The 26,085-nt window shown below is 33.6% G+C and overlaps 1 protein-coding gene across 13 annotated transcripts in view; it reads left to right on the top strand.

The window, feature by feature from the left end:
* LOC127846934 (doublecortin domain-containing protein 2-like) overlaps positions 1-26,085 on the top strand; it is a 101,955-nt gene that overhangs the window by 24,365 nt on the left and 51,505 nt on the right. For 2 of the 13 annotated variants that reach the window (XM_052378365.1, XM_052378364.1), the window contains exon 1: positions 10,096-10,583. The exons of 9 other annotated variants lie outside the window; for them this stretch is intronic. In XM_052378365.1, the coding sequence (XP_052234325.1) occupies positions 10,255-10,583 (329 nt within the window). In that variant the 5' untranslated portion in view covers positions 10,096-10,254. Of the gene's footprint in view, positions 1-3,885; positions 4,382-10,095; positions 10,584-26,085 lie in introns of those variants that run through there. 2 more of the 13 variants (XM_052378368.1, XM_052378367.1) reach the window with 2 other exon arrangements.

Here is a 26,085-nt window from a genome sequence, read left to right as displayed (position 1 = left end):
TATTGCTATGAGGAACATTGATTTTTTATATGTTAACTTTATATTTCGAAATATTGTACTAAATAATCGTTGATTTTGAGTATTGCTTTAAGAGAACTGTGTATGGGTTGGTGTGTGTTAATGGGTATGCAAATTTACGGTCAGTATTCAAATGATTAATCAACGTATCTTGCCACCGACTGACCGTCCGTCCGACCGACTAACTATTGCTAAGGGAAGCAACTCCGATCTTTAACAAATCCAGATCACACTGCATTATCTTCTCGCCGGCCGCTCTTTTATGTCTTAATACCAGTTAGTGGTTGTATATCCCGTTGCTACATACATAAATGAAGTACAAACAATGCGTCATACTTAGTGGGTCGAATTTCAAGTATCTTCTTTGAGATACTCAGTGCGGGGGTAATCCTTTAAAAGACTCGAAACGAAATAAAGGCCCTATCAAAGAATGTATAAACGTGTATTTATTACGCATGTTCAGTAAAATGAGTGGTTTAAATTTGTATAAGAATGAAGCGGGTGCATGGTGGAAGCAGGTCCTTGGTGCTAGCAGGTCCTTGGTGGAAGTGAGTGTATGTAAAACCAAGCACACCTAGAAACGATATGTTCCCTTGCTGTGTGATTTCCTACTAAGCCACCAGAGTGTGCAATCCTTCAATCTTCAAGTTTAAGATATCGTATCTTGTTGCATGCGTCAATTATAATAGTGATTGTATCACATGTTAACGATTAACAACTACAGTTTATGAAAACGATTGTTTTATTCAAAATCTGAATTAATCAACGTTTATTTTTAACGGGAGGTAATCGTTATGAAACAAGATTATACGTGTCGAAAAAAGCGCGAAATGTTAGATCCCAATGGACGAGAAATAAGCATCATACTCAAGTTACGTGTTTGACATACGTGTAAGACTAGTGTGTTACACATGCGTGTTAGATTTAAATGTTATACATACGTGGTAGACTTAAGTATTAGACCTAAGTGATAGACATACGTGTTGGACTTACGTGGTAGACTTACGCGTTAGTCATATGTGTATGACTTACGTGTTAGACTTAAGTGTTAGACTGACGTGTTAGACATACGTGTTAGATGTGCGCCTTAGACATACGTGGTAGACTTACGTGTATTACTTACGTTTTGGACTTCAGTTTAAGACTTACGTGTAAGACTGTCGTTTTAGACTTGAGTGTTAGACTGCCGTGTTGGGGTTTCATATAAGACTTACGTTTTGGACTTACGTGTTAGACTGACCTGTTAGACTGACGTGTTAGACTTACGCAATAGACTTACGTGTTAGTCTTACGTGTGAGACTTATGTGTGAGACTTACGTGAGAGACTTATGCGTTAGACTTACGTGTTAGACTGACGTGTTTGACTGACGTGTTAGCCTTACGTGGTAGACATAGACGTAGACTTAAGAGTATGTCTCAAGCAAAACTAGGAACGAACGCAGAAACAATATTTGGCCTACTTTAAAATGTTTTAGACCATTTCCAGAATTATCCTTATTGATTTGCATAGGGCCAAACAAAATAGGTCCGTTTCTGGTCTACCGACCGTGTCTCCCGAAATGGCGCCGACCCTCAACTTTTTATTGGGGTCGCCCCAAAATAAATTTAAAAAAAATAAATAAATAAAAAATTCGTTCATTTTCGTTCATATAAGATCTAATATTAAGCAAACAAAGCATATATATACATGTATTTTTAATAATAAGCTTTAGTAGCCTTTCATTCTAGTACCCGACAGACAAAAAAATCCCTACCTACCAACCCTGTTTTTTTTCCAAGGAGACCCCAAACGGACATATTTTTTTGGCCTAGCTAAACAATAACTCTTCATATAATGGATTTAAATGACATTGTTGCATTAAACAAACTGCAGAGTATTAGCAGAATATATATTTAAAAAATCACCTTTAACAAGCTTTGATGACTTAATTATACACTGTGTCGTTAAGAACATTATCTAGCCCCTAATGTTTTTTTATTCGTAATGAACACGTGTCTATTATCAACGAGCTTCATCTATAGTGGGTATTTTGAAGTTTAATACATGTTTGTCCTTCCGGACGTGAGGCTGCATTATGGGAGGACCCGGAGTATGTCGCGGGAACTCATGTCTAATTATCACCCGCCATAGGCGTAGTGATATTGTTTTGGCGTTGTCCGTCCGTCCTTCCGTCCGTCCGTCCTTCCATCCGTCCGTCATTCCGTCCGTCCGTCCTTCCGTTCGTCAGTCTTTCCGTCCGTCCGGAACCATATCTTTGAAGTGCTTTGGGGGATTTCATTGAAACTTGGTATGAGTATATATATGGATAAAAGGATGATGCACGCCAAATGGCAATATATACAATCTGTAAATAACGGAGTTATGGCCCTTTGTATCTTGAAAAAATGCTTTTTGTGTGTGTCCGGAGCCATATCTTGGAAGTGCTTTTGCGGATTTCATTGAAACCTGGTATGAGTATATATATGGATAAGAGGATGCTGCACGCCAAATGGCATGGTACACCATCTGTTAATAACGGAGTTATGGCCCTTTATATCTTGAAAAAATGCTTTTTTGAGTGTCAAATACATGTATAACCCTTTTGTGTCCAGAGGCATATTGGCGGAGATATCAATTCAACGAATTTGCTTGTTTATCAAGTAATTTCAGCGAATGTGTATTTCTAGCTGATATTTTAGCTTACTTGTTTGCTGAAAGATATTCAGTTATGGTATGGTCTTGTGCTGTGTGCGTGAGGGAGGGGACGGAGTACCCGGTGGGAAGGGTGGGCAATGCAGAACGCGGACTGAATCCCAACTGTTCGTAAGAATGATTACCAACCAAACTAACCTGCGCGTAATCCAATGGCCCCTTCATAGCAACTACGGCTAAGTGAGCGCACTCTTTTCACAACTTAACCCATTCATGCCTATCGTCTAGAAAAAGGGCCTTGGCAAACAGCGAAGACCAAGATGAGACGCCGCATGATGGGAAGAGTCCACTAGGCATAAATGGGTTAAAGATGCAAACAGGACAAGAGGATAGATGCGATTCATCGTAACATTTAAGTTGTATAAAACATTCCGACCCTTGATAATTTGAAGTCAAGTATGATTTTTTTATCAGAAGCATTGCTATCATAACTCATCCGCGTTTCTTTTGCTGGTTGTTAAAACAAAGCAGACAAGTCAATAATATCGATAGTATCGACCGGTCTAGAATATGAGCACTTCAATACTGTTAATGCAAAAGGTATAGCTTGTTTTGTAGCCGATATGAGCTTCTTTCAATTAAAGGAAACATACACCGTTCTTACATCAATAAACGATGTGGAATTCGGAACACATTATCCGCAAGGGTTTTACTGCTAATAAATTGATTATGCTTTCATTGGTAAGACTTAAATCATTTTCAAATTATGTTCATTCATATCGCGGCGTATGAACAACAAAACATATGTAGGCCTCGTTGTCTTTTTGCGCGTATCGAAAAGTTTGCCCTTTGTGTGAATCTGAAATGTGTCCGATAATTGATGCGTTTTTATTTGGCAATGTATCAATGGTAAGTGGCTGTTTAAGTAAACAGTGTTTTCAGAAATGTAGTGGGATTTATAATGCATTTCTTCAAGTCAATATAAGATTTGAGTAAACAGTCGTTCCAAAGTCTCCGGTGCGTTTTCAATGGTCTTTTAAGGATTACATTTCTACATTGCATTTAGTAAAGAAAAGAAAGAAAGAAACCTAATAAAAACCTAATAAGTATAGAATACATTCGTGTGAAAGGAATCACCGTCGCAGAACGTTAAAAAAATCAACGAAAAATTTAGAGAACGTTTTTTAAGCGCTTGAACAATAGAGTTCAGTCAAGCGTTTGTTTACTTTTGACGTCGTTAACAATTAGACTTCCCATGATACTTTGCGCGGCGTTGTTAAATGGACGTTGACTACGGAATTTCGGACTCATATTTTTAAATTTTCCTGATTTTGTGGAATAATGTGATGGCATAGTGATCAAAAAGTTACAGAGTGCGGTGAAATTTGTAAAAAGGTCATTCGTCCGGAATAACTTGCCCGAATTTGCAACGAATCAAGCTACGCTACCGTCATGATATCGCCAACTATGCAAGGGAAGAGGATTACCGTTTATGTAAATGGCGATAGATTTATGGCGGGGAAAGTTGTGACGTTAAACACTCACCAGATTCCGGGGTTCGATACCTTTTGCGAGTTTCTAACGGAACGTGTGCCGAACCGCACGGGCGGTTGCTACAGACGCGTGTATACGCCAAACGGAACAGAAGTACGAGCGCTAGACCAGATAGAGGCCGGACACGAATATGTTGTGTCAAAAGATCGGTATAGAAAAGTTGCAAGCGATTTTGGGTAAGTGCTTGCAAAAGCGAGTTGGTAAATGTTGCTAGATTCTAGAGAAAATGTACACATGAGTACATACACCGTCTCCAAATCTCAGCTGCGATTGCGGATATATTTACTTGTATACTGTTATTCCATTTTGGAAGGTTGTCATTCATTTGTATATTGCCACTTTTTACACGAGAGCACAAATTCTACATGAAAACCGTATTCACCTATCTTTGAAGTTCTTATTAGTCTGGTAAATACAACGTTTGCATGTCGACGTTTGATTAACCTGAATTTACTGTATCGTTAACTCTTGTTTTCGTTGCATGTTGTACATCTTATATGCAAATTGCATAGTACCTCAATTACTCGCATTGTTATATTCCTCTAAATTTGCAGCTTTTTTGCCATGGCGGCGTTCTGTTTGTTTGTACTTTTTAGCCCACCATTGATGTTTAGGTCATAATTATTTTCCAGCGATTTTTGTTATATGTTGTTTCAGAGATCGACCCAAAATGAACTCACGAGTTAATATAGTAGTTTAAGGTCTGGGATTTAAAACGTTTGCAATACGGCCAAAGTCTGTGTCAATCGCAATATACTCTCATTTTATATTTTAATGCAATGAGCTGATGCATTTTGTTTTTTAAAATGTGTGGAAACGCAGTGTCGACATTGAGCTGTTTGTACAACATGTCCCGTTCAAAACTATGATGAGCAGTAAAGAAATCAAATTAACCCAAATAATAATAACATATGTGATTGTTCCAGAGTGAGAAACATGGACTTTGATAGCTTATGTATGTAAACGGTCGCGATAAAATACGACACCAATTATTCCTGTGAATGAAATAATTTAGCCTTTTAAAACTTGATATCTTCAATTACTTGATAGATTTTGTTGTAGTGATCGTTGAGCTAATTGTCTGAGTCGACGTTAATTTATCAGCAGGTAGAATCATTGGAGGAATCTCATTTATTGGATTTAGACATGTTTATGGTTAATACCTCTATGAATTAGATAAAGTCGGTCGCAGCGGTCGGTAACTGAACGTGGTGGACGAAATTAGTTACATAGACCGACAGCTTCAATGGCACAGCGACTGATTGTTTTACAGGGATCGTGTTTAACAATTATAGGGTTATGTTTCGACGGTGACGAATGGCTCGCGCTTGCGCAGTCAAACTAATGCCTTGGACAAAACTTCAAAGAAACCAAGAAAATTGACCGCGATCTATGTTTTGCGTTGTATAAATTGTTGTCTGTAATATAAGAAGAATATAAAAGTGAAGGTTGAAACTCTACACAATGTTACATCATCGCAGCATATAGCATACATACATTTGCTTTTGTTAACATTCCGACGAAAGTTATATAAACGCGAAAAAAATACTCAAAACGACTTTAAATCAAACCAAACAATAAATATATAAATTATTTAACGCGTGTGCTTCATTAAGACGACAAAGGGCAGTCGAAGGATCAAGACTGGCCAGTGGCCTTCGAATCGTTGGCCGAAGAATCATGGCAACCAATTTGTGTCAAGAGGAATTATAGCCTAAATTTCTGAAAAAAATATATAGAGTCGAATTTAAATGAGCTTTGACACTTGCTTTCAAATTATTTTGACTATTTACCGTCGAAATATAGTGTCTTTTTGCCGTCGAACTTGAGTTACCATATGCTGGCTAACTATTGTCAACAATTGCCGTCTAACTATGGTGTCCGTTTACTGCCGAACTAAAGTGACCATTTTACGCCGACCTTAAATTCACCATTTTCCGTCAAAATAGTGACCACTTGTGTTGAATATAAGTATGAAATTGTTTTTAATGTAAAAAGGTTTCAAATGCTTTACCTGATTACCGTAACCAACTGTGCTTTTGAATTGCCCGTTCATAGGCGATGACCCCAGTTGTGTCCATGTTTGAGCGCATGTTATGTACTGTTTGAGCGCATGTTATGTACTGTTTGAGCGCTTGTTATATACTGTTTGGGCGCTTGTTATGTACTGTTTGGGCGCTTGTTATGTTCTGTTTGAGCGCTTGTTATGTACTGTTTGGGCGCTTGTTATGTACTGTTTGAGCGCTTGTTATGTACTGTTTGGGCGCTTGTTATTTAAACAATAATATGGACATATGTGCCATGTCTTTTGTTTTATGTCTCATTGTTTGGCAAGTGGTTCCTTGCAATTAATAGAGGACCGCAGTGTATAATAAGTGAGGTATCTTAATAGTTGCAGCTGCAATTTCACTTTATGTGCATCTGCAAGCTGCAACAACATTATCAAATAATAGTACGGCTTACAGCTTCTGAGTTAAAACGTTTATGATTTATGGACTCGTAAATTCTATTGTGCAAGTGTTATCTCAATCATGCGACACTTTTTCGTCCCCTGAAAGACGTTACAAATTAAAACCAAACTCCAACTGCTTGCAGCATTCTGAACTAAGAAGTTCCATGTAACAGAATAATTAGCACTTGTCTCTTTCATCTAAACTAAAACAAGATAAGTGTCTGCTAAAACAAGAGTCTTTCTTCTATTGTTTCGAACTTCAACTGAACAATGATTGAATCATCAAAACAACTCGAAACTTCTAAATTCACTTTGTGAATATAATATAAATCGGTATAACTAGCATTAGGTTATCGATATTGAGATGTATATAAGTGATCTATAGGTATTTACTGACATTACTTTTTTTAGAAAAACAGTGTTTCAATGAAAAATTGCCTCTCATCATTTGTTGGCGCTAATTTGTTCAAAAACTTAACCCATTTATGCCTAGTGGACTCTCCCATCCTTCAAAATTGGATCAATTTATTTCCAAAAATTAGGCATGTCTAGTATATTTATTTCTATATTTAGAATATTTCTTACGGAAATTCTTTAAGCAAACATCGCAGACCCTGATGAGACGCCGCATCATGCGGCGTCTCATCTGGGTCTACGCTGTTTACCAATGCCTTTTTTTCTAGACGTTAACCATTATCACAAAAAAAGATCATTGATTTAAAAAGAAAGAAAAGCCGATATAAGTATGGATTTCAATATAGATTTTATAAAAACGCATACTGATTAATATTGTTTACATAAGGGAATGTCCATATAATAATAAGGGCATGATCTTAGCTTTAAGATAAGTTGATACGTACCATTAGATTAGGGTCAAAGAGGTTCTCTGAATTTCAATTGGATTTTTGCTATACGAAGTACAATAAATACTGTAAGTTTTCGGACACTTAAAAATACATTTTGTTTCGTGTCTGAAAATTTAGAAACCAAAATTATTCAAAATTCTAAGCGTCCGAAAAATATAATTATATTGAAATAAAAGCAATCAATCAATATGCAGTTATTTTATGTTAATTTACTGTTCTTTTCCTGCTTTGAAATAAATACAACTTCACAGCTTTGCTTACTCTTAACTGCAATGATATAGAAAAAAGTGAAAACATAACACATTCTGCTTCCTTAATACGACGATATTGTTTCAAATGCTGTATGGCGAACGATTGTTTTTATCGGTATACATGGTTATTTACCCTATTACGCGGATTTAATGGCCAATTTCCCTCAAGCATGCAACTGCCAGGTTTTATGACCTTAATCCGGTTGTAAAATTACTTGACCGAAGTGTAACAAGATAAGCAAAGATGACACGGTCGACATTTGTGAAAAAAACAGCGCTGTAAAGTATGCCGGTACTAGCCGAAAATATAGAGATTTAATTTTGGACGAAAACCCGTATGTCCGAAAATTAAAACCCGCGAAAAATAATTATTTTGCTAAAAGAGGGTGTCCGAAAAATTAGTGTCAGAAAACTTAGAGTAATTACGGTATACTCAATTTAGTGGCAATTAGGCGGACGTTTAAAATTTTGATTTATCTACTCTATATAAATAATTATATAAAACAGAGAAACAACTTCTGCGGATGATGTGTTCCGAATTCCACATCGTTTAAAATATCTATTCACTCAACGTTTCGGTCAATTAAGACCTTCATCAGGAGTAGATTGGTTACCTCCCCTTATCTATCGTTACTCTCTATATTTTAGTCAACGGTTATATTCAACGGGGAACCAGTTTACATCAGGAATAAACATTTTGTTATAAAATAAAGGAAATGACGTCACAATCACATGACGTCAATTGCTACAACGTAAAAGTGTTACATACTATTTGGCGTTAAGATTTATCTACTCAAAACACGTACCAAAATTTCCGCAAAAAAACATAACTGCTGTGTAAGCTACGCGTTTTACTCCGAAACAGTATTAAAATGTTGCTTTTAAGAGACATGCGATCAAACTCGAAATTATTTCCGCCTGAATCAGCGAAACGTTCGGGAAATAAGTGACAATTCGGTGAGTTTTTTCGTTAATTTGCTCGTGTTTATTGGCGCGCCTCACGACTGTCGTCGCTGGAACCGGAAGTTTGTAATCACTTGATGTGGCAATCATGGACGCGAATGAGCCTTTTGTGGTTTTTACATTTGAATTCAGTTTATGTTAGCACACGAATGGTGTCTTAAGTAATACTTTTAGTGGCACTCGTTTAATTCCTCAAATATCACGTTAAGCCTTCAACGTTAACTGTGTGACATTTTCGGACCGATTACGGTTAAAACAGAAAAATGTATAATTAACTTGTCCATGAGTGCCAAGTAGATAATATATATAATTCGCTTCTGCGAAATTAAAATTCTAAACTAAATTATATTTAAAAAAACACATTCATAACGTGATGTGTGTTTCGAATGGTTGGTTTTGATGAGCTTTATTCTCAATCAGTAATTGTTTACATTTTATATAATTTTCAAACTCTAATAAATCTGTATAAGACTCGTTGATCATAATCGCCTGCATGTATATATTACGGTTGATAAGTATAGAAATCATGTGCGTTTGTGATCCACATCGATGACGACCGAACTCATTATCAAATGGTGTTAACCGAAAACGAAAGCAAAACAAAAACAATTATTTTAAAAGGCACAAATATTAATCAGTTAGGCCTTCTGTATAGATCATCTATACTACAGTACAGATCTCCTTTGTGTATTCCATTGAATATATTTAGTATTCTGTATTTGTATAATAATAATTAGTTTATTGTTTGGTATGTATATAAATAATTGACATATAATTCTTTCTCGAATAATTATTTACAATCATACAACATTTTTGATCGTACATTATTTTGGAAATACAAAAATGCATATAAACAATCCAGCAACAACATCCAGCATTTTTCCTCAGATGACCCTCTCACCTGCAACGATTTAGCGGTTCGCTCTGTTGTTATTTATTTTATTACTTTGAAAGCATTTTAACTTTATTTTTGTATTCTGCTCTCTCATATACTTGTTATGTTTGGATCACCTTAGCTGCCCGTAATGTAATATTAGTAGAACGTAATTGGACCGCCAATACAAAGTTTGTCGCTGCCTAATAAACTGTTAATTACAACTTTCCCCTACTTTCTAGAGGTAGATCTATAGATTTATCAATACTTAACGAGTCTAGCAAGCGTTGTATTGATTTTCCGGAATTTAAAGACAACGATTATCAGCATGTATTGGGTTTATTTCGACTGTCTGCATTTGTTGAAAGCAAAGTGCTATTAAAATATCTTTTAAAGGATTTAGGTATTACGTTGTGCTAACTAATTTGTTTACATTCAGCACGTGGTAACTAAGGAAAGCGGATCAAAGGTCACGTAGGTTTTATCCCAGAATGCAATAGATGATATTGTGGAAGAGAGCGATCTATCCGAAGTTGTTTACTGTTACATGGCGACAACAGACGTTTTATAATTTTCGGATACATGGTTTGGAATGTAAACAATAGTGTTCTTGTTATTAGAATAACATAAAAAGGCGATAAGAATGTCGAAAGCATACTCGCCTGCTCAGGGAAACACTTCTCAGTACGCTCCTGTCGAAACAAGAGATTTAAAACATAGTCCGAATGTTGTGTTTTATGTGAATGGTGACCAGTTTACGAGAGGGTCAAAAGTTTGCATTTCGAACAGAATTAAAACTTTGGATGGTGTTAAAGAAGAGTTAACAAAACTACTGTATAAGGACAGGCCCCAGGTTGGATTTGTAAGAAATATTTACACCCCCACAGGTGGAACTCGACTTCAATCTCTTGACGAGTTCAAGGACGGCGAACATTATGTTGCTGCACTTAATGATAGATTTAAACCTTTACCGTAAGTTTTGTGGTAGGACTTGTTTAAACATTGCTGTTAATTGTATTGCATGACTTGGTTGTATCGAAGTTGTACAGGATTTCCACAATCTATCTATCTTTAAATACTGCTGAACTCCCCTCGTGGGTATTACTCGCAGATATGGACACTGTAAAGTCCCTTTCCTGGGAAGAACCAATACTTGGTGTCTATGAAGGAGATCATGAGAATGCTCCCCGAGTATGAATCGAACCCACGAACTACCGATCGCTAGGCGGACACCTCATCCACTAAACACCGCGACCATATATATAAAATTAAATAGTATATATTTTTTAAAGTGCAAGTTGCAAGTTGAGTCCTCAAATATTAGAAATTAGTTGTTATGAAAATCTTTTTAATCAAAATACAAATTGTAATCCCCCCCTCAAACAAATCAAATCCTTAAAAAAAAACAAATTAATCGAAATGTTTCTTTATACAAAATAGGCTGTGATGGATCTGCGAGTCCAATTTGTTGACGCTCTAAAATATTAAACTTTTTATATTGGTAATATTTCCAAAGAATTTATCCCATATAAAAAGTATCTGTAAATTTTTTGCACATGTTATAAATTAGACTAATGGATCTGCAGGCCTTTTCCTAGCGTATCTACCTGTCTGTTAAACAGATTAAAAAAATCCCAATTCTCCTCCCCTCCCCCCTAAACAAATTCACCAAATGGCCAGGAAAAGGCCAGGTTCATATTAAAAAAAGCTTGTAAACTGAGTTAAATAAAAGCTTCAATAGAATATATTCCTTTGACATGTTAACATTCCATGTGCATCAAATAGCCTTTCAAACAATAATTTTGTTTCAATGAAACAGACATTATTTTTCTTCCATTTTAATTAATAATGTTTTCACCATTAAAAATGCATTTCATCATTTTCTGTTGACTAGGGCTTGAAATGCAATTGGTTTGCCTTTATTAATGTTTGGCAAAACATGTGATTTAATTGTATAACTGTGTACAAGTTTTTTCTCTATCTGTAGCCAAATATGTAGTGTACATCACCTTAGAAAAGTGTTGTGAATAATTTTATTAAGTTTTCTTTGGAAAATAAATTAAAGCTCCAAAAATGTAAGTTCCGTATCAGATACATAACTTCAAATTTATTCCCAAATTTCATACATTATTTTTTTTATTATTTAAGGGAGAGTGACCCATAAATGTGCCTTATAATGTGCCTTATAAAAAAAAACATTTTTTCAAATTGTGAGTGTTGGTCAACATGTATATTACATTCATGGTCTATAGATGTAGCATTGAAGAATTTAAATGAAATGTATATGAAATACTTTACACACATGTTCATTATTGATAAGTACTTTAATCAGCTTTGATGAGTGCACCCAGCAGTCGGTTTGAATCCTATAGACAACCAGTCTTGCAAATATTTTGTTTGTCTTTGTTTATATTTTTCTCTTAACAATTTCATTTTTATAATATATATAGTCTTTTATTGCAAAAATATAATTATACATTTGAAATACTCTGTTTATTCACAACCTGGTGGTATGAGAGAGTTACATATAATCTGCCATTGATATTTTATTATTCAAGGACTATATCCTGAATTCTACAATAAAAATGTCCTATATCATGTTAGTAAATACTGAAATTGCAAAATAGATTAGAAGGTCTTTTTGAGGCTTATGCAATTAACTTGTACACTTGTAAAGTTAACATCAAAACTGAAAGAAAAATACACTCCTAATTGGCGGTATAGGCTTATTTTTTGCTCAATAACCTTAATCCAAATTCCAATAGCTTGTCAAGGATTTTGAAGATTTTAGGCAGCGTTGTTCACGTTTCTGGAAGAAAAAGATTATGAAATTCTTTAGAGTCTGTGAAAATAAATTAGGTTTTCATTGACACATTTTCTTTAACAAGATTTTGAAGCAGTTTACCACTCTTTAAATTGGCAGATGTTTAAAATGTTTAATTACAACCAGGAACATATTGCTTGTCAATGTGTTTAAAAGAAGATTTGAGTTATACTTAAAAAGAAAAACACTGCAAAAAACCTCTTTAATAAACTGTGTTAATTTAATTGATTCTTGGCTTTAACCCTTTACCAGTTAGAAACATATTTTAATGCATTTGTAGTCCCTTAGAAAGTTACATTAAATTAAAGACCTTTAAATTCTTACTAGATTCAAGTTTTAAAGGCTTTGTTTCCAACCCTTAGATACTGATGAGCAGCAAACAGCATAAAACCTTAACCGACTGCGAGTTACTCGCAGGCTGTTCTGGTTTTATGCTGTTTGCAAAAGCCATTTTCACATTGCTTCTTATGGGGGAAAGGGTTAAATAAGGATTTGAGTTATACTTCAGTATAAAAACACTGCAAAAAACCTCTTTAATAAACTGTTAATTTAATGGATTATGGTTTTTAAGTTAGACCTAAGACAAAAATGCCTAGACCTATGTTGTACAGATGTAACATTAAGCAACATTCGTAACATTTTCATTCTATTTAGTTCTTTATTAGAGCCTTCTAATGTTAATTGACAAATACAGATCATTTAAACATTCAAGTTTTGTTTTAAAGCTTTTTGTGTTAATGGAATAATTGGTTTTTAAGCAGGAAATTACAGTAGTAATGATACAAAAGCTCATGCTTAAACATTTTTATTTCACAGTTTGTTATGATATATTTGTTACAAATGTATAGTGATGTATTACTTGACCTTTTTATTTCCTTAGAAAAAATAACAACTTTTATTATGGTGTGTTTAATAAAAATACAAGAAGCACATTTTGTTGTTTGACTCCATTGACAACATTAAACATGGTCAATTCGATAAAAACTTATTCAAGACCTGGTAAAAATTAAGTATCATTTTATGACTGTTACCGGTATGTGTGATCAATAATTTAAATTGACTTAGCAAATGAAGAAAAATTCCTTGAGCAGAATTGATTATTAGAAGTAATTGCTCATAGAAACTTAACCTTTATGGATTTGACTGTTAGTGATCGTCTTTCATATATTACAAACAAAAGTGTCTTTAGTTAAAAGGGCCTTTTCAGATTTTGGTAAATTGACAAAATTAACAAAAGTTGTTTCAGATTCGCAAATTTTCGTTGCAGTTATGATATTTGTGTGGAAACAGTATAAATACTGAACATTTACCATGGTCTAAAATATCCATTATATGCATCTTTTGACAATCTAAAATACTAATAATTATAAAGCGTTGCAATGCAAAATGATTGAATAATTTGGAGAGTTCTGTTGTTGTTGTTGTATTTTGTGAAACTACGAGGATTGCTTATATAAACAATAAAGTACATCCGTCATGGTATGAGCACGGATGGCGGAGTGGTCTAAGCAGTAGACTTTTACTCCAGGACTCCAGGGGTCAGTGGTTTAAGCCCAGTTGAGGGTTACTTAAAAAAATTTTATTCTTTTTTTTTTTACTGGACCCTTTTAGATCCAAATTTTACATTTATCAATATAAAGCATTTAATGACAAACTTCAATACATGCCAAAAAAATATGTGAAAAGGCCCCTTTAATTGTGGCTCATAATGAGGTATACATTGAAATACTTGGTGTTTATGCTTCAGCAGGCACATTTGTCTGATTTAACACTATAGAATATAATTATACTCTCCAAAAGCATGTGTTGGTACCTCCGCTTTTACTTCTAGGTGGATATTGCTCAAAATTTTGCCTTTGAATGAATTTAATGTGTAGAATATCGCCATTAAAAGAATTTGGCTGTGAAAAGTTTTAGCAGAATTATGGCCTTTTATTTTTCAACTATTGAATATATTGTCCGAAAATTGTGTGTTTTCAATTTCTCTTTAACTACATAGTGCATCTTGCTCAAACTTTAATAGTTAAATTACCTTAATGTCTCTGTGATTTAAAAGAAGGGAATTATTGCTGCAATGAGCTGCTGCAGAATGACACCTCTTAATTTTTCCGCTATAAAATGTTTTGTCCCAAAATGTTGTGTTTTTTACTCTCTTAAAATACCTGGGTGATTCTCTCTCAAACTCTCACAGTTTAATGACCTCAAATTACAATGTGTATATATTTTTGACTGCGACCACTTTTGGCTTATATTATGGCCCTTTGTTTATTTGTCAGTTCAGGTTATTTCATAATTTTTATAATAAATCAATTATTACTGAAGTTCATGGTTCTTTTATAAGCTAGATTGTGGATGATAATTAACTCCCAGCCCCAGAATAAAAAAGGAAGCAAGAACAAACCTGTGTTTTTTAACCTAAAGGCACTCAATTTAATTAGTAAAAATATTACCAGACAATGAATCAGTCTTACGTTAATTTAACAACTAATTTAAGTTGAGCTGATGCACATTTTTCCCCAATCAACTGAAGGCATTATTGCTTCCATGATGCTCCGTATTACCTCTTAACACTATAAACGCCTAATACAGGCAGGTATCAGATATTTTTTATCGCAGCTTTGAATAATTAATAACATTGTGAGGATTTAACTATTGATAGGCATATTGCTAGTTGATAAGGCTGGGGACCTGTTGCTGATAACAAGGAATGCCATAACTATCTTTTATCTTGGGTTGTTGACATGACAGGGCTTTTACAGGGCTTTTTCTCAACAAGATCAACATAAAGCCCTTTAAATTAAATTATATTTGAGTATTGTATTCAGCCCTTTCCATTCTGTATGAGTCCCAACAGTTTTTATACAAAATTAAATCGTCAATTATGAACCTTCATTCAAGTTGAAATCTGTCAAGACATATTTTTATGGCTGCAAGGAGTGGGAGGCATATAAAAAATCCTTGCATTATTTTTCCCGTCCATACATACATGTTGTGTTTTGAAAATCCTATTTTACTACTGTGGGTGGATCTTATTTGTAGATTAAAGTAAAGAAAGAACTTATTGGCTTCAACAAGATTGGGCAGAACCTTTTTGTCTGAAGTGAATGTTTAAAAAAGAGCAGTATTAACTGCTTTATAATTACTCCTTAATATGTATCCATTATAAATAGCTATTTTATAAATTCAATGACATTGAATTGTATGATACTTTTTTATATTTGTATACAAATCAGTTTTGATTTTATGCTGTAATTATTTGTGGTTTCTTATGAAATCAGTACAAACAATTCAAGTGCCTTACTGGCCATTAAGGTCCTAATAAAGTAGTACAATAAGTACTCAGAAGCCTTTCGCTGTTGTCACGATTTTAAATTGAACAAACTGGCATTTTGATTAATTGATAATTGTTCAAGCCATTACCATATTAACTAATCACGCTTTTCTATTTTAATCTGATTGCTTAGAGAAAATTACAAAATGTCCAGTGACGGGCTTTCAGATTGCTTGACATAATGATGATTATATTTTTTTTTATTGACATCATAGATCAGAATTTTCTCATTAGTGTGTGTGTGTTTATTAATGAAGGGTGGGGGGAAGTTATACAATATAAGCAGTTTTATATCATTACAAACAAAAGGAAATAAGAAATTATATTCTTTTCTGTTCCTGCTGTGCTACTGGCTACATGTGTATTATCATTATGTTTCTCTATCATCGTAATTGGCACTGCAAGAAAACCTTGAAAGCCGCATGATTTAATAAGTGGTTGGTAACAAGTTCAACTTGATGACATTCATTTAATAAGCACTGAATGACTTGGAACCTGAATTACCTTCTGGCTTGAAAAAAACATTTACAAAACTAATCGAGCGCGTTTGGTACTGTTCATCCCACCATTGCTGTGGGTCTAGCGGGAGTCAGAATAGGAATATTGCACAACTAAATAGCTGATAATCATCTGCCATGGGAAGTGCTTTTATCGCCCTCCATCCTCCTGCAGCATTCAGTTTATTTTAATGTTGTAACAGAGGCCAAAACAATAATAGTCTGTGGTCTGGACAATGCAACTAGGTGCCTTGGCTACAAAAAATAAACTTGAACGATTTTATAAAAATATTAATTGGAAAACTTAGTCATTAAGTTAAAATCACATTAAAACACTTTTGTGCTATACTTTAATGGATTTAGAGGTAATCATTTATGCTTTACTGGATTTAGAGATGATCTCTATATATGGCATCTGTTATATACTATTATTGATTTAGAGATAATCTCTATCTATGACATCAACTTGTCTTAATTCATTTCAAGTGTTCAAGTGTCTGCAGTTATTGTGGTAAACAAGATCGTTAAAGTCAATTTAATCCATTTTATCTCTTAATGTGGTAATATCATTTATTTTTTATATAATGTTATACAAAATGGCTTGACAAAATAGTATGGTTGTTTGAGAAATGTTCTGCTTTTAATTGCAAGAAAATTGATAGTTCTCTACCTTAAACTTTATGACAGTCATTAGAAATACACAATTATTATTGACCAAATAAAGGTCACAGAGTTTAGGCTTATGGCTTCAAATCAACCAATCAAAAAGTTTCAAGAAGATTCAAATTGTTCTTAAATTTAATATTACACTGGTAGTTGTCCATAATGAATCGTTATAGTTGGTATTTTTGTAAAATTGGCAAGCAGTGTTAATAAAGGATAGTACATGCAATTTAGCCAGAAATCATGCCACATTGGCCTTATTTTAATTACATGTAAGTGTATGTGCCTCAAACCATGCGATGTTTAACATTATGGACATTTTTTCAAGACTGCCGGAATAACTTTAAGTTTTCAGACACTCTAACTTTTCAGACACCCCCTTTTTAGCCAAACTAATAATTTTTTGGTGCCTCTATATTTTCGGACATACAGGTTTTTGTCCATAATTAATGACTCAAATTTTTCGGACAGTATATTTTACAGCGCTATTTATTATACCAGATTTTTGCCCTGTTTTCGCTTATCTGGGACCTATCGATCATCATGAGTTTGACATTCGGAAGGTCATAAAACCTGGCATATGAATGCTCTGAGGGTGATTGACCATTACAATTGTGCAATTGTTTAGATTACACAATGGCTTCACTCAACAGCATTTGAAATAATATCATGGAATTCAGGAAGCAGTTTGGTTGTTTTTTTTATAAAATACTTATATGTCATTTCAGGTATAAGATTGGAAATAAGATAAATTGTATTTTCTTTCAAGTAGAGAAGGAGAGTACAACACAATACAATTTTTGCACATTTATGAATTGGTTTTCTTTCAATATAATAATTGACAAACAAGCATAACATATATCTCTCTAAATTGTCAAACACTTGTATTTATTAAATATTTTCCGTTGCTTAATTTTCGAACACAATTTTTTTTTTTAATAAGTTGCAGAAAATTAACAGTAATTACCGTAAATCTTTTACTAGGAATATGGTCACGTGCAAACCATTGGCACAAAAACAAACACAGCTTAATTGGTGATGTCCTGATGATTGCAATTAATTACAGTACATGTATGTAAACAGTTTAAAAGCAAAATGTGTTCTTGATTTCCCTGTGTGGGAACCACATAGCTAAGGTGTTCCAATAAATAGCAATTATGGTTCAATTAAGAACATTCCTATGGGTTAAAATAACAGCACATGTTGCGTCCCACTTTGTTGAAATGCTGGATTGATTATTTATTTATTACAGTTCATTCATTTGATCTTTATTGACTGGTTTGTTAAGTAATAACAGCACATGACTGTATTGATATAGTTTTTCAGTTTATTTTCTCAGGCTTTTTATAATAAACTGGAAGAGATTTTCAGTGTTGTATGCGCTTTACATTAAGTTTCTGGTATTTCGTTTCTGATTTGAGATGCATTTTCTAAGTCTAAAATAAATAAAACATAGTTACCAGTTATACAAATTTGTTCACTTATATATAGTACATAACCAGTTGACAGAATAATTGGCACAATATGTTCTTAATATTAATTTTACCGAAAACTTTGTTGTGAAGGGTTAAATATTTTGAATTTACATAGGTCAGTAAAAAAAACTGTCACGCTTTTTAATGCTTCAACATTTTGTCATCCGATTAATAGAATAACTCAACCATTCATGGGTAGCAGACAAACATCGGTGTAAATCTTGTTTCTCAGAAACCATCAGTATCTTGCTTAATGGTCCGTGCATGAAGTTCACCCCCTACGGAGAGGAATTACCTGCATCAATCATGGGGTTGCATGCTGCTATTAACGAGGATTACATTTCTTTTAATGGTGATTTGTTTTAGGTGTGGGGTAGGTTAATTGCATGGAAACAGCCACATAGTGTTTAGAGGAACTATAATTATGACCGCTATTTTTTATATTGCAGGAAATAAATCATTGATCTTGTGAATCCAGCATTGATTGTTAATAATTTTGACTTGTGTCAAGCAAATTGTCATTATAGGATCTTGATACTTTCTTAATTGAGCGTGGAAGTTTAAAAAAAAATGTCTCAACAGTGAGAGAAATTTGATTCTGCTACCTTTTCGTTACACAATGTATTTTTTTGAATAGACAAAGAAAAACTTGTCATATTAAGTCCCACCTTAAATCTATTCAGGCCACATTAGATCATGACCTTCTGGTATTACTTGAGTTTCAATGCATTCAAACTTTGTTCGAGGTTTTGAAATCTGAAACCTTTTTAATTGCAATGGCATTTCAAAAGACATGTACACGACACGAAATAATGAGGTCGCTACATAGATAGGCACTTCAAAAACACTTTCCTTTTTATGTTTTCATTTAGTCCTATTGAGCTGTTTAATTTCAAGTTTGAAATGAAATACTTCTATCGAATTGAAATAACTTTCATGTCTTAAAGGTTGACTTACGGATCAAAAAGAATTTGGTTTATTTGCTTTTATATAACAACAAATCTTTATAAAATCATTTTATGTTAGGTTAATCATAATTGTTATGACATTTCAGGGTCGACTACAATAAATATTGATGTTCATTAAGCCATGTAGATCAGACCTTTCTTTAAAGTTCGTTTGTATGGCTGTCAAAAGTGTTTCGTGTTTTTTGTTTGAAGTAAAGTCATGAGAGTTTGGTTTTAACTGAGCTCTAACTATACATTAATGCAAAGTAAAACAGGCTGTCGTAAATACACATGTGATTAATACATCAACTAGGTGCCTTTTGCCAAGTTCTTCACGTAAATACACATGTGATTAATACATCAACTAGGTGCCTTTTGCCAAGTTCTTCACGATTTGTTGAAATTGGAACATGTTTTGATCTAATTGCTTATGTGCACTTATCATCTGTTCATGGTACAAAGTTGTTTTGGAAATAGCGTTTTTTTAGAAATGCTCGAAAACGCTTGGTATGAATGGAATATAATTATTACATACTATTGACGCTGAATAATTTGAACAAATGTTTTATATTTACTTGAAATACTCTCAAGCAATTGACTAGCTGTTGTGTTTCTCAAAATTAAATAATAAATAATGACTAAATTGTTACTGATTTTTCCCATGTATAGTGCGCCCCCATTTATCATGTGCAGGCTGTTTGTTTTTAAATGCAAAAATGAGAAAAAATATTTAAAGCAAATAGCAAACCTGGACCAAACTGGAAAACAGAAGTCCCTGTTCACATGTACCGCAAAACAAATCTCGTTGACACCTTACAACTACCTTTACCTGCCAAACGTAAGCTGCTAATGTAGAAGTGCACTGCGAAACGCAGACAAAGAAATGTTTGCACAATTTATTCAAACTTTTTTAATTTTTGCAATAACTTGTTGCTACCCCGTTCTTAGCTGCTGTTACCAATATTTTGTTGTTTCGACAGATTATAGTCTGTAAGATTGTAGGGTGTAGTTTTCTGGGAAAAAAAATCGCCTATTATGAATATTAATAATAAGGACCTGAAAGTTTTGCAATTTAGCAGCCATTAAAGCGTTGTATCAATTCCAATGCGCACACGCTTTTTTATTTGAAATTTGGAGGTAAAATACTGTGGGCTATACATGACAAAATATGGTTTTATATTTAAGAATGTTAATGCTATTATTTTCTTCTTTTACTTGATAAGATATTCATTTTAAATGATTTCTACAATGATTAAAAGGTTTTTTTATTCTTGAGACTGATGCTTTTTAAATCATATAACTTTCTTTTTTCATTATCAATATATATCTTTCAACACATGTTGATGTTATATGCAACAAAAAATGCAACCCTCTTTCCATTATCGCATGATCTGTGGTCTTATCGATGACATTGAATCGTATTTAAAAAAAATCATGATAATTAACACTTTCATAAAGAAGTTTTTTAAAGCGTGCACAGAATAGTAGGTTATAAATCATAGATTAAATATATTAGACTTTAATTAATACTAGCATAAAATGTTGTCAACTGTTGTTTAAATAGCCATTATGTGTCTATACAAGAATGACTGAAGGGAAATGTTCCAATCTTGAAGTTTTTGCTTTAACCATTTGACATAAAATGTGCATTTAACAGTGCAAATGACATAATGTTGTCTGCTCGTGTTACATAACATACCAAACTATCTTAAACATATATTTAAATGCCCATTTTGCCAGATTTTTGTGTCTATTTTGACCTTTTATTCTGCACAACACAAAAGCTTTTATTTCATTCAATGCTGGATTTGTCATAAAATATGAGTCATTAATTCTAAATGAAGAGTTTTGTATCAGTAATGCTTCATTCAATTATGCATTTGGCATAAAATTCAACTCATTAATTCTAAATGAAGAGTTTTGTCTCGGTTATGATCATAAATTGTGTGTCATTTTTCAAGTGGATTATTTTGTTCATTTTGTGATAAAACCTGTTTACTTTTGAATAGTGGCAATAAAATCTTATCTGTAACAAATTGTAAATGTCTTATTTTTGTATATACAGTGTTACTCTTGACTATTAACATTTCTTTATGTTGATAAAATAAAAGAATATGAGGGAATGTTCTACTTTAGTGATTTGGTGATTTTTAAAAAAAGATGAAAGTGTAGATTTAAGTCATACTTTATTTGTAGTTATAATTTATCAAACAGGAATCCTAATCAGTATAGGGAACACTTTTGACCTTGGTTGTTCAATTCTATTCTTTCAAAAAACCTTATTGAGGACATTGAGTTTGTCCTCTATTCTTTCAAAACTTCTTGTAGAGAGGACATAGTACAGTTTGGCCATGGTTTCCCATCCCTGTTCTTTCAAAACTTGTAACAGAGAGGACATCGAGTTTGGCCATTGCTGTTTGTCGCTGTTCATTCAAAACTTCATGTACATAATTATGTCATTGAGTTTGGCCATGGCTGTTCACCACTGTTCTATCAAAACTTTTTGTACATAGGACACACCCATGTTCTTTCAAAACTGCATTTGACAAAGTGTTTTGCCATGGTTGTTTGCCCCTGTTCTTTTAAAACTTGTTATAGAGGGGAAATAGAAGTTTTGCCATGGTTGTTTGCCCCTGTTCTTTAAAAACTTGTTATAGAGAGGATCGACAAAGAGTTTTGCCATGAACTTGATTGCCCCTGTTCTTTCAAAACTTCCTATAGAGAGGGCATAGAGTTTTACCATGGTTGATTGCCCCTGTTCTTTAAAAAACTTGTTTTAGAGAGGTCATTAGAGTTTTTGCCATGGTTGATTGACCCTGTTCTTTAAAAACTTCCTATAGAGAGGACATAAAGGTGTTGCCATGGTTGATTGCCCCTGTTCTTTAAAAAACTTGTTATAGAGAGGACATTAGAGTTTTTGCCATGGTTGATTGACCCTGTTCTTTAAAATCTTCCTATAGAGAGGACATAAAGGTGTTGCCATGGTTGATTGCCCCTGTTTTTTAACAACTTGTTATAGAGAGGACATAGAAGTTTTTGCCATGGTTGATTGCACCTGTTCTTTACAAACCTCCTATAGAGAGGGCATAGAGTTTTGACATGGTTGATTGCCCCAGTTCTTTAAAAACTTGTTATAGAGAGGACATAGAGTTTTGCCATGAACTTGATTGCCCCTGTTCTTTCAAAACTTCCTATAGAGAGGGCATAGAGTTTTTCCATGGTTGTTTGCCCCCGTTCTTTTAAACTTGTTATAGAGGGGCAATAGAAGTTTTGACATGGTTGTTTGCCCCTGTTTTTTTTCTTTAAAAAACTTGTTTTAGAGAGAACATTGAGTTTTTGCCATGGGTGATTGCCGCTGTTCTTTAACAACTTCCTATAGAGGACATACAATTTTTGCAATGGTTGATTGCCCTTGTTCTTTAACAACTTGTTATAGAGAGGACATAGAGCTTTTGCCATGGTTGAGTGGCCCTGTTCTTTAAAAACTTCCTATAAAGAGGACAAAGAGTTTTCGCCATGGTTGATTGCCCCGGTTCTTTAACAACTTCCTATAGAGGACATAGGGTTTTTGTCATGGTTGATTGCCCCTGTTCTTTAACAACTTGTTATAGAGAGGACATAGAGCTTTTGCCATGGTTGATTGGCCCTCAGTTCTTTAAAAACTTTCTATAAAGAGGACAAATAGTTTTTGCCATGGTTGATTGCCCCTGTTCTTTCAAAACTTCCTATAAAGAGGTAATAGAGTGTTTGTCATGGTTGATTGCCCTTGTTCTTTAACAACTTGTTATAGAGATGAGATAGAGTTTTTGCCATTGGCAATTGCCCATGTTCTTTACAAACTTCCTATAGAGAGGACATAGAGTTTTTGCCATGGTTCATTGCCCCTGTTAAAAAAAAACAACTTCTTATACAGAGGACATTAAATTTTGCCATGGTTCATTGCCCCTGATCTTTAACAACCTTTTATAGAGAGGACATAGAGTTTTGCTGTGTGTTGTTTGCCCCTGTTAAAAAAATAGGTATAGAGAGGACATAGAGGTTGGCCATGGTTGTTCACTTCTGTTCTTTCAAAACCTCTTGTAGAGAGGATAAGGAGTCTAGCCATGAATATTCACCCCTATTTTTTCAAAACTCATTGTAGATAGCACATAGAGTTTTGTTACCCCTTTTCTTTCAATATAGAGAGGACAGAGGTTTGTTACAAAACAATTAGGGACTTGCAGTCATAGGCCTTGCTTATTTCCATCACATTTTATTTAATCTGCTTTTAAACACGTATCCAGAACCTAGTAGCAATGGCAATGATTTTTGTCACAATATGAATGTTACAGAGAAAAAGGTCTAAAAATGTATAGTTATAAATTAACCCTCATCATGGTTAAAGATTTAGCCATTAGCTTAAACTCTACTTGTTTTAAGAAAGAATATGTACTTTTTTGGAATTTAATTGTTGCAGTTATTTTTTTGTGGAACTGGAAATTCTGCTTAAGTTATTACAAATAATTTTAGGGACGCAAATGAGGCATTTAATGGATCAGCTTCATCCTGTTTGTGTTACTCGTTTGCCATCAAATAATCTTACATCTTTTACTGCTTGGTGCAGTTTATTTCTGGAATAACTTCATTTAATACTGTTATCTTTGATCTTATTATTGTACCATCACTGTAATACCACATGTTTCTTTGATCTAGTGTATAAAATTCCTGTATTGCATTTAAAGAGGTTTTCATTGCATCTCCTTTGCAGAGAGGTGGTCAACGCCTTCACTTTACAGTGAACCAGCTGTATGCGTTGGGTCAATTTATGTTGGGTCAATTTACGTTGCCTTCTTTTTTTTTTATAAACAATTATAAATTGCTATCTTTTTAAAGTGATTCTGTCTTCATCGACTTGACAGTGTTGTTTTTTTTTTGGTCCCATTCCCAGTTTAAAAAAGCTTCTTCCTAAAATTTCCAAAGAGTTTCTGTGATTGGATCCTTTTGAAATGTCATATAATAATTTCATTATTATTTTCAATTATAAGGTATTTATAAGCGAAATAAAATCACCTGAATTTCCCAATTTCCCAATTTTAAACCAAACTAGGAGATTTTTCCCAATTCAAAGGGCCTTGGTCCTATTCCGCTCAAAAATGAACAACTGCAAACACTGTATTATGTGAATTGGGAATAAGACATCAATTTGGGAATAAATTGTGTTTTATCAAAAGTGCATAATATGCAGTTTTATATGTTGTATTTATCTACTTTGACAATTTATAATTAAAACAGATACTTGCATATATAATAGTATCATTTAAATTGATTTTACTTCAAAACTGGATTTTTTATTCATTTAACAAAAAATCCTCATCAAATGAAACTGTGTCCATGCCGTGCATGGACATGGTATAAAAATACACTTTAAATGATAAAAATACAATCACTGTTAAGGAAAAAGTCATGGAAAATGGCTTATTAAGCTTAAATTATAGATAATATATTACAAAAATAAATGTAGATCATGAAATGAATAGTTTTGTTAGAGAAAATCACCAAAATGATGTCCATTCCCAGTTTGATGTCTTATTCCCAATTTACATTAAATACAGTGTTCGCAGCTGCTTGTTTACTTTACAATAACATGTAAGCAGTATTCTTCGCCTTTACTTTACAGTGAAGCTGTATTTATTGCCTTTACTTCAGTGTCCCAGATAATTATTTTGGAAATAGGGTTTTCATCCATTGTTTTTGAAAAATAGGGTGATTTCATTCTTGAAAAATAGGGTGAAATGAGTTATAAAAATGAATTACTTTAAAATCACTGCTGCTTCACTTCTGTTGAAGCTGCACTCTTGTATTGATTCAATACAACTGTAAACTTTCTTAATTAACTTAAATAAACTGATGTTTCATAACATCTTTAATCCTTGAAAATTTCCATAAAATAAACTTTAAACAAAAAAAAAAGATGTTAATTGACATCTTTGTAACTGTCAAACATATAAACAAAAACGATAACACGTTCGTATAAATTTGCGATCTACTGATTTTTTTGCGCAACAATCGCGGACGTCTTCGACCCCTCTTAGACATTTTAATTTCGCTTAGATCTAGTTATAGAAACGGAAAGTACAAATACATGCACAATGAGCTACGGATTAAGTCAGATTGAAAACAGATATTTGTCGTCGTAAATAATTTGGTCAGACGCTTTATTAAACTATGAAATTAAGTTCGCAGAGCGTTTGAATAATTAACTTTGCCTGTTTTCCTGCTCCGTCATCCTTGTGCTTGCTGAATGAAAGCATTGCCGCTTTACGATAATAATTCCAAAGAGAAAATAACGAAAATGAGCTAAGCATTTTCGGTCGAAGCTATTGTATCGTACGCATCAAATTTGACGAAAATGCGTACAAGTAAATTTGGTTGCGTTTTCAACACGCATGATATTGTATTTCTTTGCGTTTTTTTAACATTTTAATAGGGTGAAAGACGCAGATACGCAGCTTATCTGGGGCACTGTTATTTTCCAGTGAACCGCTATGTTTCAAACTAAATCATCATATAGTTCTGCATAGGGCGTTATTGTTTCATTTTCTTTCAGAGCATTAATTTATTTATGCATGTTCATTCTATTTCAGGTAGTCTATTTAACGTGTCATTTATAGTGTCATGCCTTTTCTGTTTATTTATTCATGCATTATGTGTTAAGTTGTATAGCATGTTATTTTTTTGAAAACAAGATAATTATATAA

The sequence above is a fragment of the Dreissena polymorpha genome, chromosome 10 (genome assembly GCF_020536995.1).
Source record: "Dreissena polymorpha isolate Duluth1 chromosome 10, UMN_Dpol_1.0, whole genome shotgun sequence".
NCBI lineage: Eukaryota > Metazoa > Mollusca > Bivalvia > Myida > Dreissenidae > Dreissena > Dreissena polymorpha.
The sequence above is the reverse complement of the archived record's forward strand: the minus strand, read 5'-3'. Positions and strand labels throughout refer to the sequence as shown.